The 17,352-nt window shown below is 38.5% G+C and overlaps 1 protein-coding gene across 1 annotated transcript; it reads left to right on the top strand.

Moving 5' to 3' along the window:
• Positions 1-354: 354 nt before the first annotated feature.
• Positions 355-11,738, top strand: LOC115923066. Its single transcript, XM_030983247.1, has 3 exons — positions 355-2,419; positions 3,504-3,605; positions 4,583-11,738. The coding sequence occupies exons 1-3, from the start codon at positions 595-597 to the stop codon at positions 4,876-4,878; spliced, it is 2,223 nt and encodes a 740-aa protein (XP_030839107.1). The 5' UTR covers positions 355-594; the 3' UTR covers positions 4,879-11,738.
• Positions 11,739-17,352: the final 5,614 nt, after the last annotated feature.

The following is a 17,352-nucleotide window of genomic DNA, read 5'->3' as shown; positions in this document are numbered from 1 at the left end:
TCTGAACCATCTGGAGATGACAACACTCCTGTCGCATCTGAACCATCTGGAGATGACGACACTCCTGTCGCATCTGAACCATCTGGAGATGACGACACTCCTGTCGCATCTGAACCATCTGGAGATGACGACACTCCTGTCGCATCTGAACCATCTGGAGATGACGACACTCCTGTCGCATCTGAACCATCTGGAGATGACGACACTCCTATCGCATCTGAACCATCTGGAGATGGCGACACTCCTGTCGCATCTGAACCATCTGGAGATGACGTCACTCCTGTCGCATCTGAACCATCTGGAGATGACAACACTCCTGTCGCATCTGAACCATCTGGAGATGACGACACTCCTGTCGCATCTGAACCATCTGGAGATGACGACACTCCTGTCGCATCTGAACCATCTGGAGATGACGACACTCCTGTCGCATCTGAACCATCTGGAGATGATTCCGATAGTGATTATGAAGCCGAATCTGATCCAGAAGGTAGTAGCAGTGATGAGGCTGATTTCATTCCATTTCGGTTTGTACGTGGACGTCAAAGTAACTCTGTGGCAGTTTCTGTCAGTGATAATAAGGAGAGTGAAGCCATGCCTGTTGACCATTCAGTACCTAATACCTCACCTGCCCATGCCTCTGCAAGTGTTCAAAGTGCAAAAGTCTCAAGCTCCAGTTGCAGTATTAATGTGATGACCACTTCAAACAACAACTGTAGAAAGTGGGACAAACCTCAGTACTGTAAATTTTGTAGTCAACCACAAAAGAAACTGCCGAGGCATCTGCTTACACCACAACATGTCAACGAGACTGAGGTTCAGCAATGGATTGCAACTAAAGACATGAAAGAAAAGGCAAACTTGCTAGCTAAAATGAGAAATTACGGAAACTATCGTCACAATGTCAAAGTCCTTCAAGAAAATAAAGGTACCTTGATTGTTGCATACAGACCGAAATATGATGTGGATCCAGAAGAATATTTGCCATGTAGTCATTGTTATGCTTTCTATTCCAAGGATGATTTGTACAGGCATGTTCATAGATGTAAATTGCGACCAGATGTTGAGGATGAGGATGAGACCTGTGAACCACCCAAGAAGAAAAAAAGAACCTTACATGTTCAAACTGGTAGAATGATGCTTCCAGGCCCATCAGGAGTAAGCCCAAAGGTGCACATGATATTATCAATGGGAGTCGATGATGATATATTGAGAGTTGTGAAATCAGATAGATTAATGCAGCAAGTAGCAGAGAGGCTGACATTGAAGCATGGGCATGACAAAGACCAGTATTCATATATACGGCAAAAATTGCGTGAACTTGCACGACTGGTTCGTGAGTACAGAAAATTGAATGATCACCCATCGGCTTCATTAGTAGATTTGATTTGTCCTACCAAATTTAATGAGGTCATAGCTGCAACTAGGAAGGCTGCAGGATTTAATGAGGATACACATTTGTACACAACACCTAGCCTGGCACTGAAAGTCGGATATACACTGGTGACGGCTGCCAAAGTCCTTATGGGAAATGCTCTGTTGCAAGCAGATGCTGGTTTGGAAAAGAAATGCAAACAGTTCATCAAATCATATACTCTCAAGTGGGAAGCAGAAGTAAGCACACATGCACTGCGTACATTAAAAGTAAACAAGAGAAATACATCAAGGCTGCTTCCTTTGACAACAGATGTTGTTGCACTGTCCAATTATGTGAGAAAAGAAACAAAAGAGGGAAAACAGAAGCTGAACAGCTGCAGTAGTGATGAGACCCTTGACAGATGGAAACAGTTGGCTGAGGTTACCCTGACCCAGGTGTGTGTTTTCAACAGGAAGCGTCCGGGAGAAGTTTCAAAGATGCCCCTCAGTGATTACAAGTGTATCACAAAAGGAGAAGGTGGAATATTTGGTGAAGGCCTAACCAAATGGGAAAAGGCGTTGTGCAATGTGGTATGGAGGGTGGAGATTAATGGGAAATGCAATAACACTGTACCCGTTTTGCTAACAGATGACATGAAAGGCAGCATTGACTTGTTGATGGAGAAAAGGTCACAAGTAGTCAATGATGGAAATCCCTACTTGTTTGCAAACCCCGATGGAAGAGGCCACTTGAGAGCAACTGATACAGTGCGAAATCATGCCCAAAAGTGTGGAGCAAAGTATCCAGATCAGCTTAGATTGACAAAACTCAGGAAGCACATTGCTATCAGCTCTCAGATCATGAATTTGAAGGATAATGAAGTGGACATTTTAGCCACCTTCATGGGCCATGACATAAGAACCCACAGAGCCTACTACCGCCTGCCAGATGCGTCACTGCAAGTAGCAAAGATTTCTAAAGTACTCTTCAGCATGGAGAAGGGAGACCTAAAGGCAATGGCAGGAAAGACGTTGGATGATGTTCGTGTAGATGCAGATGAAGGTATGACTATTTTTTATGTTTTGTGCTAGATAGAATGGCTGAGAATATGCCATACCATTTTCATTTCCTTCTACTTTTATCTAAAGTGATATCTGATTGGTTAGTGAGATCATAACGGTTTCTAGTTTGAGATTACATTAGGCCAGAAAACTTTTATGTTACATCTCAATCATTCATTTCACTCTCATACAACACAGTTTTTATATTGTATAATTTCCTTAGTTTTGTATGCTTGCTATATCCTTCAGTTTGTGAAGTTCCATGCTTTTGGTAAGCAAACTGGGATGTCTTCATTAGTACCTCCAGTTTTAATAAGAATTGATCCGAGATACAATATATGGGAAGCTGCCAACATTTCAAATACTTGAATATGTGATTTGATTTTTGTGTCGCCTTACTGAACGTTCATGGTGGCACATACTAATCCAAATTATCTATGTCCGTCTTTCCATTAACCGATTCGGTTAACGTTTTCGGTTAACCCTTCTAAAAATGCTCCGCAGGCTAAACGCTATGCTTGATTTACTCCAAAACTTGGTAGGATGATCCGCAGGTTAAACGCTATGCCCGATTTACTTCTAACTTGGTAGGGTGATAGAGTGAGGTGCCACAATATCATGTGTTGCTTTGAGCTGTATTATTTGCATATTCATGAATTTCAATTAGCTTATTTGCAATGCAATTTAGGTTAACCTTAAAAAAAATGCTCTGCAGGCTAAACGCTATACCTGATTCATTTGAAACCTGGTAGGGTGACAGACTGAGGTGCCAAGATGTTGTGTGATGCTTTTCATTGCATTATTTGCATAATCATGACATTTAATGAGCTAATTTGCATATTTTGATATATTTTGGATACTCATGTGTTTTAAAAAAATGATGACACTTGCAGAATTGTCTCTCTAAATACACTTTGTATTGAAGAGTAGTTGTGGTACCAGCTGTGCTGTTTACATGAAAAGCAAAACAGGGATGACTATCCACAGCTGTCTGCTATGAACTTACCCTTGCAAAGATTATAATGTACATGTATGTTATTTTTCACCTGCTCTTGTTAAATCTGTGTTTGTTTTTTGTTTTTCAGAATGCAACATAGATCCAGATGTTGATGATGATCCTGACAACGAAGTGAACAGGCCCGATGATGCTGTTTTGATGGATGAGATGTCAGACAAAGAAAATGAAGGTGTGAATGAATTACTTTGTTATATCCTTTGTTAGGCCTCCGTTACGAAGTAGCCGGAGGCATTATGTTTTCGGGTTGTCCGTCCGTCCGTCCGTCCGTCCCGTTCTCGTGATCGCGTTATCTGAAGAACCGATTGATGGATTCCTGCCAAACTTTGGTCATGTATGTATCTTGCAGAGCCGATGGACTGATAAGATTTTGGGGTCACAAGGTCAAAGGTCAAAGGTCACAGGGCTCATTATGTATGAAAAACAGCTCGTGATCGCGTTATCTCAAGAACCGATTGATGGATTCCTGCCAAACTTAGGTCATGTATGTATCTTGCAGAGCCAATGAACTGAGTAGATTTATGGGTCATGAGGTCAAAGGTCAAATGTCATGGGCTCATTATGTATGCAAAAACAGCTTTATCATTAGAACTGACAGATGGATTACTATTTAATTCAGGACATCTTGCAGAGCCAATGAACTGAGTAGATTTTAGGGTCATGAGGTCAAAGATCAAAGGGTCATATATGTATATGAGAAATTGCTTGTAATCACGATATTCTGAGAACCTGTTAATGGATTACAATGAAATTCGAATTTGAAAAATTTCTTCTGTTTTGGTTTGTAAACTTGCTCTATGACGGAGGCATCATTTTCGAATGCGCGCAGTCGAAGTTCCATCTAGTTTATCCTTACTTTGATTATTCCAGATGCCCTCAACAGGTGATTATCCTTGTGTCACTATTTGAATTTTAGCATTCGCTTAGTTTGAATTCTGGCTAAATGGCACTCCTAATGCAGACAGCTTTAAATGAAGAACTAGCTAAAAGTAATGTAAATTGTAACTTTAAAAAAAAAATCAAAATATAACCATTCCACTCTTCTCTCAGCTACCATCTTCTGCATTTGGTTAAGTTTTTTAAAATCTGTCATTGAACCTGAAACATTAATTGTGTTTCCCTACTTATTTGTCTAATTCACTATTAAAGGTATGAGCATGCCGCAGCAAAGCAGAAAGAAGAGTGACCAAGTTGCAAACAAGGAAAGTGACCGTGGTGCCAGCAGAAAGAAAAGGAGTATCAGACAATCTTGGACAGCTGAAGAAAAACAAGCAATACACAGACACTTTAAAGAAGAACTACGCTCACGCCAACTGCCCGGTAAAGAAAAAATAATGAAGTACTGCAAGATGGATGCAGACCTGAAGGGTCGTACTAAAAGGTGGACAACAGTCAAAGATTTCATTAGAAACCAAATTAGAAAGACAAATCCACTGGATTTTTAGTGAATTTTCAACCTGTTATGAGTGAAATTAATCATGTTCATCACACTCCGCAATTTTGGATGAAATCTTTTCAGGTACTGACATGCGTAAAATGTGGTTGCTTCTTATTCATATAACCCACTTACTGGTTTCCTTGATGAAGGGCTGTGCTTTGGAAGAGGTGCACCTTTATATAGGTTAACAGTTAACTCCATGGCCAGGAAGCATACTGTGTGTAAAGCAGTGTATGGTTCTGCAAGTCAAATGGGAACTTAATAGGAAAAACTTAATTACCTGCCCAGTTGGTCAGGGCCAGGGAGTAGACTTGTGTCTAACAGTATGTATACTGTATAGAAGATTGTAAGGCAAATGGGAACTTTTGTGCTAAAGTTGTTTGATAAGCCCCAGTTTGCCAGGTTAACGTTTTGCAGTTTAAATGATGACTTACAGGTCAATTTTATCAGCTCCCATATCACCAGATGGTCAACGTCAGTGAGCATCACATGTGTAACAATGTGCATAAAGGTTTACAGGTCAAACTCCAACTTTGCTCACTTCCCCTAGATTAGGTTCATGGTTGATAGGACTCGTGATAGGACTAGATGTATAATGTTTTCCATATCAACTGGGAATTAAGAGCCAACTGTGATCAGGTCCTCAGTTGGCTTAGACCATGACAAGGAAGCATCCACATGTGTACACTATGTAAAATAAAGTTTGCAGGTCAAATAGGGACTTTAGGCCAACTTTGCTTGGCTCCCCAGTTAAATAGGCCAGTATGTAATGTTTTGCAATCAACTAGTGACTTATGGGCAATTTTGATCAGGTCCTCAGTTGGCTTGGGTCCGATTACCAGGAAGCATCCGCATGTGTACATTGTGTGAAAGTTAAGTTTGTAGGTCAAATGGGCACTTTTGGTCAACTTTACTTGGCTCACCAGTTGATCAGGGCCATGATGACTCGTCAAAGGACCGCTATGTATAATGTTTGGATTTAAGAGCCAACTGTGATGATCGAGGTCCTCAGTTGGCTAGTTCCAGCTGATGAGGAAGCATCCACATTGTGTAAACTAAAGTTTGCACGTCAAATGGGGACTTATGGCTAACTTGACTCGTCAAAGGCCCGCTACTTGCAAAATTTAGATTTTTAAGTACATTGCAGATCAAATGGGACATAGCTACCACCTTTGATCCTCAATTAGTCAAGGCCAGGTGAAGTCCCATGAAATTGAAAATTGTGTAAAAAGTAACATGTCTAATTTTGATTTATGAGACAACTTGGTTAGCAGTTGGGTTTTGACTGTTGGTCAATTACCATGGACCTTTGGCCTTTATTAGACTTTATAAATATCTCACCACTCTTGTCCAATTTCATCTAAGTTTGGACCCTTTTTTTCAAAAAAATCATCAAAAAGTAGACCATTTGCCCCTTTTGTGAAATTTAATCAGGTCCTCGCACTCAGCTATTGGGTAGGGCCAGATAACCATTAAAGCATAATCATGTGTTCAATGTGTTTCTATTAAGTTATGTCTGCAGATCAAATGGGACTTTGTACCATCTATGATCAGATCCCCAGTTAGTCAAGGCCAAATTGTGAATAAAGTTTTACAGATCAAATGTGGACTCAAAGCTTGCCAGCTTCGATAATTTTCCAGTTGCAGTCAATTATCAGGGAGCATTGACCAATGTGTAACAGTTTGTATAAAGATTTGCAGGGTAAGTGGGGTATATTTCTGCGACAAACTATGATCAGCTTCTGAGCCAAGAACATTGTTTATTTAAGGATGCACTCAGCAACATGCTTTATGCAGTATAGTTCATCTCGTATGTAACTCAAAAACTATTGATGGGAAGTGTATAAAGGTATACATTTTCTGGCTGAAAATGACCTGTTAAATCCATTGAACACATACAATTTGGACAACAATTTATCATTTTTTTTACCCATTTTTTTCGACCACCATAAATAAAATATCCTTGCAACAAAAAATTATTTTCCTAGTGTCCAAAATATAACTCACAATGTACCAAAAATATAATAACCAAGTTTGAACTTATGAGTTGTGGGCTATAAAAAAAGTTCTAGGGCCTAATTACAAAAAAACGTTACTAGATTTTAGTAGGTACAATGTATTCTGTATGAAATCTTAAATCAGAAATGTTTTATTTTTGAGTCCTGAGGGTTCAAAACTCATATAAACTATTAAAAATGAAATGGCTGAAATTATGATTTTATGCAGAAACATGGATTTTCAGTTGCATTTTCAATCTCATCTTGAAAACCCCAAGATCCTGTGTCTCGATCCTGACTTTGGTATACGGTTGCCGACAATATGCTGCATCCGATGGTACATTAGACATTTTTTCCAATTGAATTTATATGGATTTGAGAGTAAACGTCCACATGGTCTCACCATCTGTTTACATTGCTTGCTGTTTCCATGGGCGTTGTGTCACGTAGATAGATTGCGCGGATATTGCACATCGTGTTGCAATGTGACGGGACACGTAGCATGCATCGCATAAACGGACACTGTCATTTTGCGTTAAAAAAGGTTTCATCTGTAGTTTTGTTAGATTTTAAACCTGAAAAGGGTCCACAAAACAGTTTTTGATGGTTCAATGTTTATATTAGCATCACAGAATTTACTGACATGATGGAACAGAGTTTGAAGATAGCAATAAAAAAAAAATCATTTAAGGGTATGGCAAACTTTGACGTTGCTGGGTGCATCCTTAAGTTGTAGGTAATTACATGTTTTAAGATGTTAAAAGTTGTGTAGATCAAATGGGGACTTTGCAGGCCAACCTTGATTATTACCTCCCGGCTGGTCGTCCTAGGAATTGAATAGCCCATGTATAAAGGTTTTCAGCTTAAACGGGGACATATGATGCTCACTTGTGTTGACCCAGCTGGGGAGATAATAAGAGTTAGCCCCAAAGTCCCTTTGCAAACATGAGATGCTCCATTGCATTTCTCCAATCTGTGATCTGATCAAACTTGTTAAGGTACTATGCCCATTCAAGTTTGATATCTCCTCATTTGGCTGGGATCAGAAGCATCTTCGTTCCTGTACTGTGTAGAGTAGCAACTCATTTACACAAAGTTGGTGGGGGTTTGGATTTAGGTTTGTGTTATCAGGATAGAATGAAATTTACAAGAACACCTTGGAAATTGAATTCCTCTTTGTATTATTTGGAACTTTGTGTTAAGAAAAGGGTTTGCAAGAACGAGTTGCCACTGTATGAGGTAATTTGTTGGTCAAACAGCGACTTATGGGTCAGCTTTGATAAGCTACAGAGTTGGTCACCTCCAATCTTGCATATACCATTGAGTGTATTCAATTTTTCATCCAGTGTTGTTTTGAACAGTTTTATAGTTTTACATACATGTACACAATCTATATAAAGTTCTGAAATGGATAGTGCATGCAAGAGTGTTTTGTTCATATATGAAAATGTGACATATTACAAATTTACCCTTGGTTCAGTTTGTTGTTATGAATTTCTGATGTTTGTGTTTGTTTTTGTTTTTTGTAAAGAGTGAGTTAAATGTCTTAACAAGACATGTTCTCATGCAATGCAATCAATGCAATCAATTGTTAATCTTTTCCTGTTATGTGGAAAAAAATGTGTATGCTTTAAGTAATGAATACCCTTTGTTTCATCACAACTTCTGTAGTGACATCACCTGCAAAGAACACTTTTTCTGGGTTTGAATTCCAAGCGTGATGACCACCGCCAATTATAAGTGTGGGTTCTGCTTCTAAAGGAACATTAAAAAAATAGTTTTTATTGAATTGAATCTTGTCTTCCTGATGATTTATAAAATATTTTAGATGGGAATCTGTAGATGAGTTATACAACAAATGATAAATGTTTTATTCATCGGATAGAATATTTTCATTTTAGTGGAAGATTGGCCGTTCCGCCAGCTCCTGGTATGGTGCAACTAATCTTTCACCTCATGAAAATATTCTTACCAGAGCACTCTCAAATTATATGTATAACATTTTGTTATTTGATGTAGCTAGTATGAGCAATGTTGTAATACATTTGTTAGTTGTGTATTAAAATGTAACCACTAGCCTGTATTAAACAGTATATCATATTATAATAGTTAGATCAGGTATATACAGTTTACAATTCACCGTTCATAGTGTACATGTTAAAAAAGTTGATTGTTCAGTATCATTGCAGTTAAATGCTGGTTGACCAAAATTTGTGGAATGGCTGGTATTTCAGAAAAGGAGTTGAAACAGAAGGTCAGGTTTATCATTGAAGAAATATTATTTGGGCAAAAGCTGTTTTATATCAAATTCATTCTAAAAATAAATCATGTTTTGTATTATAGGTATACCTACACTACATTGTACATTACTCTGTATTTTACCAAAACGTCTGTAGTGACAAGCTACAGAGTTGGTCAACTCCAATCTTGCATATACCATTGAGTGTATTCAATTTTTCATCCAGTGTTGTTTTGAACAGTTTTATAGTTTTACATACATGTACACAATCTATATAGAGTTCTGAAATGGATAGTGCATGCAAGAGTGTTTTGTTCATATATGAAAATGTGACATATTACAAATTTACCCTTGGTTCAGTTTGTTGTTATGAATTTCTGATGTTTGTGTTTGTTTTTGTTTTTTGTAAAGAGTGAGTTAAATGTCTTGACAAGACATGTTCTCATGCAATGCAATCAATTGTTAATCTTTTCCTGTTATGTGGAAAAAAATGTGTATGCTTTAAGTAATGAATACCCTTTGTTTCATCACAACTTCTGTAGTGACATCACCTGCAAAGAACACTTTTTCTGGGTTTGAATTCCAAGCGTGATGACCACCGCCAATTATAAGTGTGGGTTCTGCTTCTAAAGGAACATTAAAAAAATAGTTTTTATTGAATTGAATCTTGTCTTCCTGATGATTTATAAAATATTTTAGATGGGAATCTGTAGATGAGTTATACAACAAATGATAAATGTTTAATTCATCGGATAGAATATTTTCATTTTAGTGGAAGATTGGCCGTTCCGCTAGCTCCTGGTATGGTGCAACTAATCTTTCACCTCATGAAAATATTCTTACCAGAGCACTCTCAAATTATATGTATAACATTTTGTTATTTGATGTAGCTAGTATGAGCAATGTTGTAATACATTTGTTAGTTGTGTATTAAAATGTACCACTAGCCTGTATTAAACAGTATATCATATTATAATAGTTAGATCAGGTATATACAGTTTACAATTCACCGTTCATAGTGTACATGTTAAAAAAGTTGATTGTTCAGTATTATTGCAGTTAAATGCTGGTTGACCAAAATTTGTGGAATGGCTGGTATTTCAGAAAAGGAGTTGAAACAGAAGGTCAGGTTTATCATTGAAGAAATATTATTTGGGCAAAAGCTGTTTTATATCAAATTCATTCTAAAAATAAATCATGTTTTGTATTATAGGTATACCTACACTACATTGTACATTACTCTGTATTTTACCAAAATGTCTGTAGTGACATCACATGCTTTTCGTGCGTGCTTCATGATCGTTAAGATAAGGTGATTGAATAGGCATGGACAGGTTGATACGCTTGGAACGCAAACTAGTTGACGTCACTACAAATGTTTTGTGAAACAAAGGGTATTGTCGTCGTATTCAAATTTGAATTTAGATTCTCTGTAGGGCCCACCAGTGGGAATAGCCCAGCACCCATAGACAGTCAAAATGAAGAATGATGTGCAAAACTATAATGCTGGTTGAAGAGATGAATGATCACTATGTCTGGTTTGTCGTCTACGTCGGACTATAACCCAACTCCATGGACAATGTGACCTATTATCTGACATGAAAGTGATAATTTAAAATGTCTATATGTAGTCCATTTTCCAACAGTTTTGTTTGACTGTATTTCTTTGCCCAATACTTTTGTACAAAGAAGACAAGATTAGCACAAAAGTGATGTATTGGTCATGTTTTGATGTTACTATCCATCCACTAAAATGTAATGTTTATATGTTCATAACATATCACTTTGTAACCCGAGTTCTATACAAAAATGAAATGGATTATGGAATTCGGAATCCTGGGTTCAGAACACAAATATGCTGATACTTTCCACTTGCTTTTATTAACAAATGTAACTTTCATTCTTTAAATTAAGATCTTGATTAAAGAGACACGGGCATATTTGGGAAATATTTGTCCAACTCTGATATTTCTGTTGCGATCTTATTTTGATGTACACATCTTGACTGCCCAGCACGCCATTCCAAAGTGGATATTTTCAAAGCAGATACTAATGCCCTCGCTGGGACTGAAGGTTTTTGTAGGGATTTTAAATAAAATGTTATTATTCAGATCCATATTCATGCCGCCTTTAAAAGCAAAATCACCACTTACGATTTTTTTTTTTTTTAACAGCTTGAAGCGAAATACATTAGTTTTTATCATGTCAGATTTCAATTTTGTAACATCTAAACATGAAAATTAAGGTTTTGCAAAAACGCTATTCAGAAGCTTAGTACTCAAACTCTTTCTTGTGTATACCAAATTATGATAGAGGTAAATATTAATGTTATGTAGTTTGCTACTCCAATTTCAATATTGCAACACCATGATTCACTTTTATATGGGAATTTTTGTTTTTAAAGGTCACTGGGGGCTGATTTCACTGCAAAAGAAGGCATGAATATGGGTCTAAACAATCCCCAAGTTGCGAGTAACTCCTCTCCTACCATACCTGTATAACAGCCCACCTATGTGTTCGTTGTCCTCTGAACTGAGATGTATCATGTTTTGTTGGAACCTTGTTTTATAAGCCTTATTTTTTCAAAGTTGTCTTTAATAATAAAAACAGTTTTGCTGTATTTGAAAGGCATGTCGAAGTATTTTATTTTATATTAAAGGGGCATCTCATGTTTTTATGATTTTATTCCGGCTTATCTTGATACTCCACCATGTGAATGAAACAAGGTCGTAACTGACATTTTGGGCACAAATTAGTTTTCTTTTCATTTTGAAAGAATTAAATATTCATTTTTTAAATTAGACTTCAAGTCTCAAATTTAAACAGTTTTATTTTATAAAAGAAAGAAGATGGTAAGAGACAAAGAAAACAAAGTTGAACACAAAATGGCTTCTCCCGCAAAATGAAGAAAATGTAGATACGACCTTTGTTGCATGCACATGATGACTTATAAGTTTGCAAATGGTTGGTTTTTGACATATTCACCTGAAAAACAACAATATGGTAATAAGACTATCTTGGAAACACTTAGGAGGCATTAGATAGGGTTTTTGCAAGTTTGTTCGTCAATCTGATAAATCTTCAGAAAACCTGTTACACTATGTTTAAGCATGATACACTCGCCAATTATACGATTTACTGGATTGATACAGCTATATTCACTATTAGTTATTTGATTTGAGAAATTTATTATGAAATGATTTCGTTCTGTGAACGGAAAGAAATTAAAATGTTCATACATTTTAGGATTTCTATCGTGAACATGTAGATCTGCAGAACAGGTGGCGAAGGTTTCAGATGGCATCAAAATCTGGGGTGGTTTTGTATAAATCCGGGGGGGGGGGGAATGTTGTGGATCACGAAATGCCCCTTTAAATGTCTTTGAGTTGAAACATTTGAACTTGTCAATGAAGCAGCTGTGCTGTGCTATGTCCCGACCCTTTGAACCATAATGTAGGCACCCTTTTTCACCTGACAGTTATTATATTTAAAATGAAGACTTATAAGGAGAAGAAGTACCCGATTCACAAAATACTAGTTCATTTTGGAAAATGGCGTCGTAAACAAATTACCACCACGTTTAAATTTGTCATGACCTGTTTTCATGCACTCCACATACCTACTGTAAATTTCAGCTCTGATGACAAAATGAATGTGGTGTTTTGTTTTGTTTTCGGCCCCGGCTGGTTGGTGATGTAGCACTAGACGCATGAAAAGTGGGTTAAATACACCCTGAAATAAAGAAGTCCACGTTTTGACAGGAAGAAAAGCAGGTCCACGTTTTCATGTAGGGGTCAAGCGTTACCCAAGGTCCACAGTTCACAACATCGAGCCCTCGGTTACATTAAAGTCCACAGTAATTTTGTACTATTGAATCAGAAAGAGATTTAAACATGTTACTAAAAGGAATTCCTTTTTTTTCCAAACGAAGTTTTTAAATGAGAAATTTTGTACTAGTCATTTCCAAGTCAACATTATCAAAATACACCCTGAAATAAAGAAGTCCACGTTTTGACAGGAAGAAAAGCAGGTCCACGTTTTCATGTAGGGGACAAGCGTTCCCCAAAGCCCACAGTTCACCACATCGAGCCCTCGGTTACATTAAAGTCCACATTAATTTTGTAATATTGAAATCGGGAAGAGATTTAAACATGTTACTAAAGGGAATTCCTTTTTTTTTTCCAAATGAAGTTTTTAAATGAGAAATTTTGTACTAGTCATTTCCAAGTCAACATAAAAAAACACCCTAAAATAAAGAAGTCCACGTTTTGACAGGAAGAAAAGCAGGTCCACGTTTTCATGTAGGGGACAAGCGTTCCCCAAAGTCCACAGTTCACCACATCGAGCCCTCGGTTACATTAAAGTCCACATTAATTTTGTAATATTGAAATCGGGAAGAGATTTAAACATGTTACTAAAAGGAATTCCTTTTTTTTTCAAAATGAAGTTTTTAAACGAGAAATTTGTACTAGTCATTTCCAAGTCAACATTATCAAAATACACCCTGAAATAAAGAAGTCCACGTTTTGACAGGAAGAAAAGCAGGTCCACGTTTTCATGTAGGGGTCAAGCGTTACCCAAAGTCCACAGTTCACAACATCGAGCCCTCGGTTACATTGAAGTCCACAGTAATTTTGTACTATTGAAATCGGGAAGAGATTTAAACATGTTACTAAAAGGAATTCCTTTTTTTTCTCCAAATGAAGCTTTTAAATGAGAAATTTAGTACTAGTCATTTCCAAGTCAACTCCAAAATACACCCTGAAATAAAGAAGTCCACGTTTTGACAGGAAGAAAAGCAGGTCCACGTTTTCATGTAGGGGTCAAGCGTTACCCAAAGTCCACAGTTCACCACATCGAGCCCTCGGTTACATTAAAGTCCACAGTAATTTTGTAATATTGAAATCGGGAAGAGATTTAAACATGTTACTAAAAGGAATTCCTTTTTTTTTTTCCAAATGAAGCTTTTAAATGAGAAATTTAGTACTAGTCATTTCCAAGTCAACATTATCAAAATACACCCTGAAATAAAGAAGTCCACGTTTTGACAGGAAGAAAAGCAGGTCCACGTTTTCATGTAGGGGACAAGCGTTACCCAAAGTCCACAGTTCACACATCGAGCCCTCGGTTACATTGAAGTCCACATTAATTTTGTACTATTGAATCGGAAAGAGATTTAAACATGTTACTAAAAGGAATTCCTTTTTTTCCAAATAAATTTTTAAACGAGAAATTTGTACTAGTCTTTTCCAAGTCCACATCAAAATACACCCTGAAATAAAGAAGTCCACGTTTTGACAGGAAGAAAAGCAGGTCCACGTTTTCATGTAGGGGACAAGCGTTACCCAAAGTCCACAGTTCACAACATCGAGCCCTCGGTTACATTGAAGTCCACAGTAATTTTGTACTATTGAAATCGGGAAGAGATTTAAACATGTTACTAAAAGGAATTCCTTTTTTTTCTCCAAATGAAGCTTTTAAATGAGAAATTTAGTACTAGTCATTTCCAAGTCAACTCCAAAATACACCCTGAAATAAAGAAGTCCACGTTTTGACAGGAAGAAAAGCAGGTCCACGTTTTCATGTAGGGGTCAAGCGTTACCCAAAGTCCACAGTTCACCACATCGAGCCCTCGGTTACATTAAAGTCCACAGTAATTTTGTAATATTGAAATCGGGAAGAGATTTAAACATGTTACTAAAAGGAATTCCTTTTTTTTTTTCCAAATGAAGCTTTTAAATGAGAAATTTAGTACTAGTCATTTCCAAGTCAACATCAAAATACACCCTAAAATAAAGAAGTCCACGTTTTGACAGGAAGAAAAGCAGGTCCACGTTTTCATGTAGGGGTCAAGCGTTACCCAAAGTCCACAGTTCACCACAGTGGCGGATCCAGGGGGGCGCCCCCCCCCCCCCCTGGGCACAAAAAAGAAGGAGAAAAAAAGTGGGACAAAAGGAAGGGAAAAAAAAGGGGGGGAAAAGAAGGGGAAAAAAAGATGGGAAAAAAAAAGAATGAAAAAAAAAGAGAGAGAGAGAAAGAAAAGAAGGGAAAGAAAGAAGAGGAAGAAGAAAAGAAAAGGAGATCGGGGGCGAAAGGGCCTCGCCTCCCAGGCTGTTGCCTCCCCCCCCCCCCCCCGCAATCAAAAAAATAAGAGAGAAGGAAGGAAATGGAAAGAAGAAAGGAAAAGAGGAGATAAACGGAAGGAAAATTGAGGAAGAAGAAAAGAAAAGAAGGGGGTATCAGTTGCAATTTTCCCGCCAACAAGTTGTGGATCGGGGTGGGGTGAGGCAAAACGCCCTTGCTCCCCCCCCCCCCCCCCAGCAAACCTAAAAGAGAGAGAAGGAAGGGAAGGGAAAGAGGAGAGAAAGGGAAAGAAATAAAGAGAAAGAAGAAAGGTAAGGGAGATCAGTTGCGATTTTTCCGCCAACAAAGTGTAGATCAGAGGGGGGGGGGGGGGGGGGGGGAGGGGGAGGGGGGGGGCACTGGCGTACTGAGGGGGCTCGGGGGAAATCAAATGTTAACGTAGTTTATTTCTAATTCCATAACGGTGGTTTACACATAATGCTGAAATTACATAATTTTCAGAGATTTTTCCTCATTTTTTAGTAAATTATACTTTTTATGCGCTTGTTGTAAAATGACAAACTCCTAAATTTACAGCCAGGCAAGAAATATGCTTCTTGAGATGCCTACATGTCAGGGCTCCCCCCCCCCCCCCCCCCCCCTCCCCACTTTTTTGAAAAAGAATATTAAAAAGAAATAGAAAGAAAGAGAGCAAGAAAGAAATAATAATAATTACAGTGCTTATATAGCGCCTAACACTTACTTTGTCAGAAGTCTCTAAGCGCTCTACAATAATGCAGCATAATTACCCTGGCTTTAGCAGTGCAGCTGTTACGCGCGCTGCGTTTCAAGGAATAAATTCCTACCAGGTACATTTTACTTCACTTGGGTGGAGTGTGGCAAATGTAGACCAATGTCTTGCCAAAGGACATAAGTGCAGCGGCGGGACTCGAACCGCGGGCCTTGTGATCGACAGTCCGGCGACGTATCCACTCGACCACAACACCTCTACTAGAAAGAATAGTTAACTGCCAGTGTCACAACAAAATACGGTATTAAAAAATGCTCATGTGACCGTAATTAAACGCCTAAAACCCATAAGCTTCAGGGGGCTCTGCCCCCGGGACCAAACCAAGGGCCCTAAGATGGGCCCCTTGATACTCATCTGACCGTAAGTTAGTGCCTAAAACCCTTGAGCTTCTGGAGATCCGCCCGCTGGACCTCACGCCAATCAGTGTTCTGCCAGTGTCACAAATAAGGTACTTGATACAAAATATGCTCGTCTGACCGTAATCAAATGCCTAAAACCCCTGATATTCCGGGGTGTTCGCACCCTCGACCCCACCAGGGGCCCTAAGGCGGGCCCCTGAATGCTTATCTGTGTGTAATGTATTGCCTTAAACCCCTGAGTTTCCGGGGGCGGACAAAGTAGCAAAATATGTTCATCTGACCGCAGGCGCGTAGCCAGGGGGTTGTGGGGGCGGCCCCCCCAAAAAAAACGCTGGCCAAAAAAAGGGAGGAGAGAAAAGGAAGAGGACGTAGGCAGAAAAAGAAGCAGACAATAAAACAGTTTTGAAAATCAGACAAGGATTAAGAGTCGAAAACGGTACAACGAATCGTCTTCTTTCTCTAATAATTTAATGAAATGTCAAAGCTTCCGCGCTTCGCGCAGGAGGGGGTGGGACTGAATTGAGACAAGGATTAAGAGAAGAGAACGGTACAGCGAATCATCTTCTTTCTTAAATAATTTTAATGAAACGTCAAAGCTTTCGCGCGGGAGGGGGGGGGGGGTGAACAGAATTCAGACGAGGATTGAGAGTCGAGAACGGTACAACGAATCGTCTCCTTTCTCTAATAATTTAATGAAACGTCAAAGCTTCCGTGCTTCGCGCAGGAGGGGGGAGACTGAATTCAGACAAGGATTAAGAGTCGAGAACGGTACAATGAATCGCCTTCTTTCTCTAATAATTTAATGAAACGTCAAAGCTTCCCTGCTTCGCGCAGGAGGGGGGAGACTGAATTCAGACAAGGATTAAGAGTCAAGAATGGTAATACGAATCGTCTTGTTTCTCTAATAATTTAATGAAACGTAAAAGCTTCCGTGCTTCGCACGGGAGGGGGGGGGGGGGGTAAACTGAATTCAGACGAGGATTAAGAGTCGAGAACGGTACAATGAATCGCC

Source organism: Strongylocentrotus purpuratus, unplaced genomic scaffold, assembly GCF_000002235.5.
Source record: "Strongylocentrotus purpuratus isolate Spur 01 unplaced genomic scaffold, Spur_5.0 spur5_scaffold_13, whole genome shotgun sequence".
Taxonomy (NCBI): domain Eukaryota; kingdom Metazoa; phylum Echinodermata; class Echinoidea; order Camarodonta; family Strongylocentrotidae; genus Strongylocentrotus; species Strongylocentrotus purpuratus.
The sequence above is the reverse complement of the archived record's forward strand: the minus strand, read 5'-3'. Positions and strand labels throughout refer to the sequence as shown.

Bases quoted from the DNA above. Each gene is read 5' to 3' on its own strand.
- LOC115923066 (XM_030983247.1), top strand. From the start codon at position 595: ATGCCTGTTGACCATTCAGTACCTAATACCTCACCTGCCCATGCCTCT. The intron at 2,420-3,503 runs GTATGACTATTT...TTTGTTTTTCAG, and splicing joins TCGTGTAGATGCAGATGAAG to AATGCAACATAGATCCAGAT. The intron at 3,606-4,582 runs GTGTGAATGAAT...TCACTATTAAAG, and splicing joins GTCAGACAAAGAAAATGAAG to GTATGAGCATGCCGCAGCAA.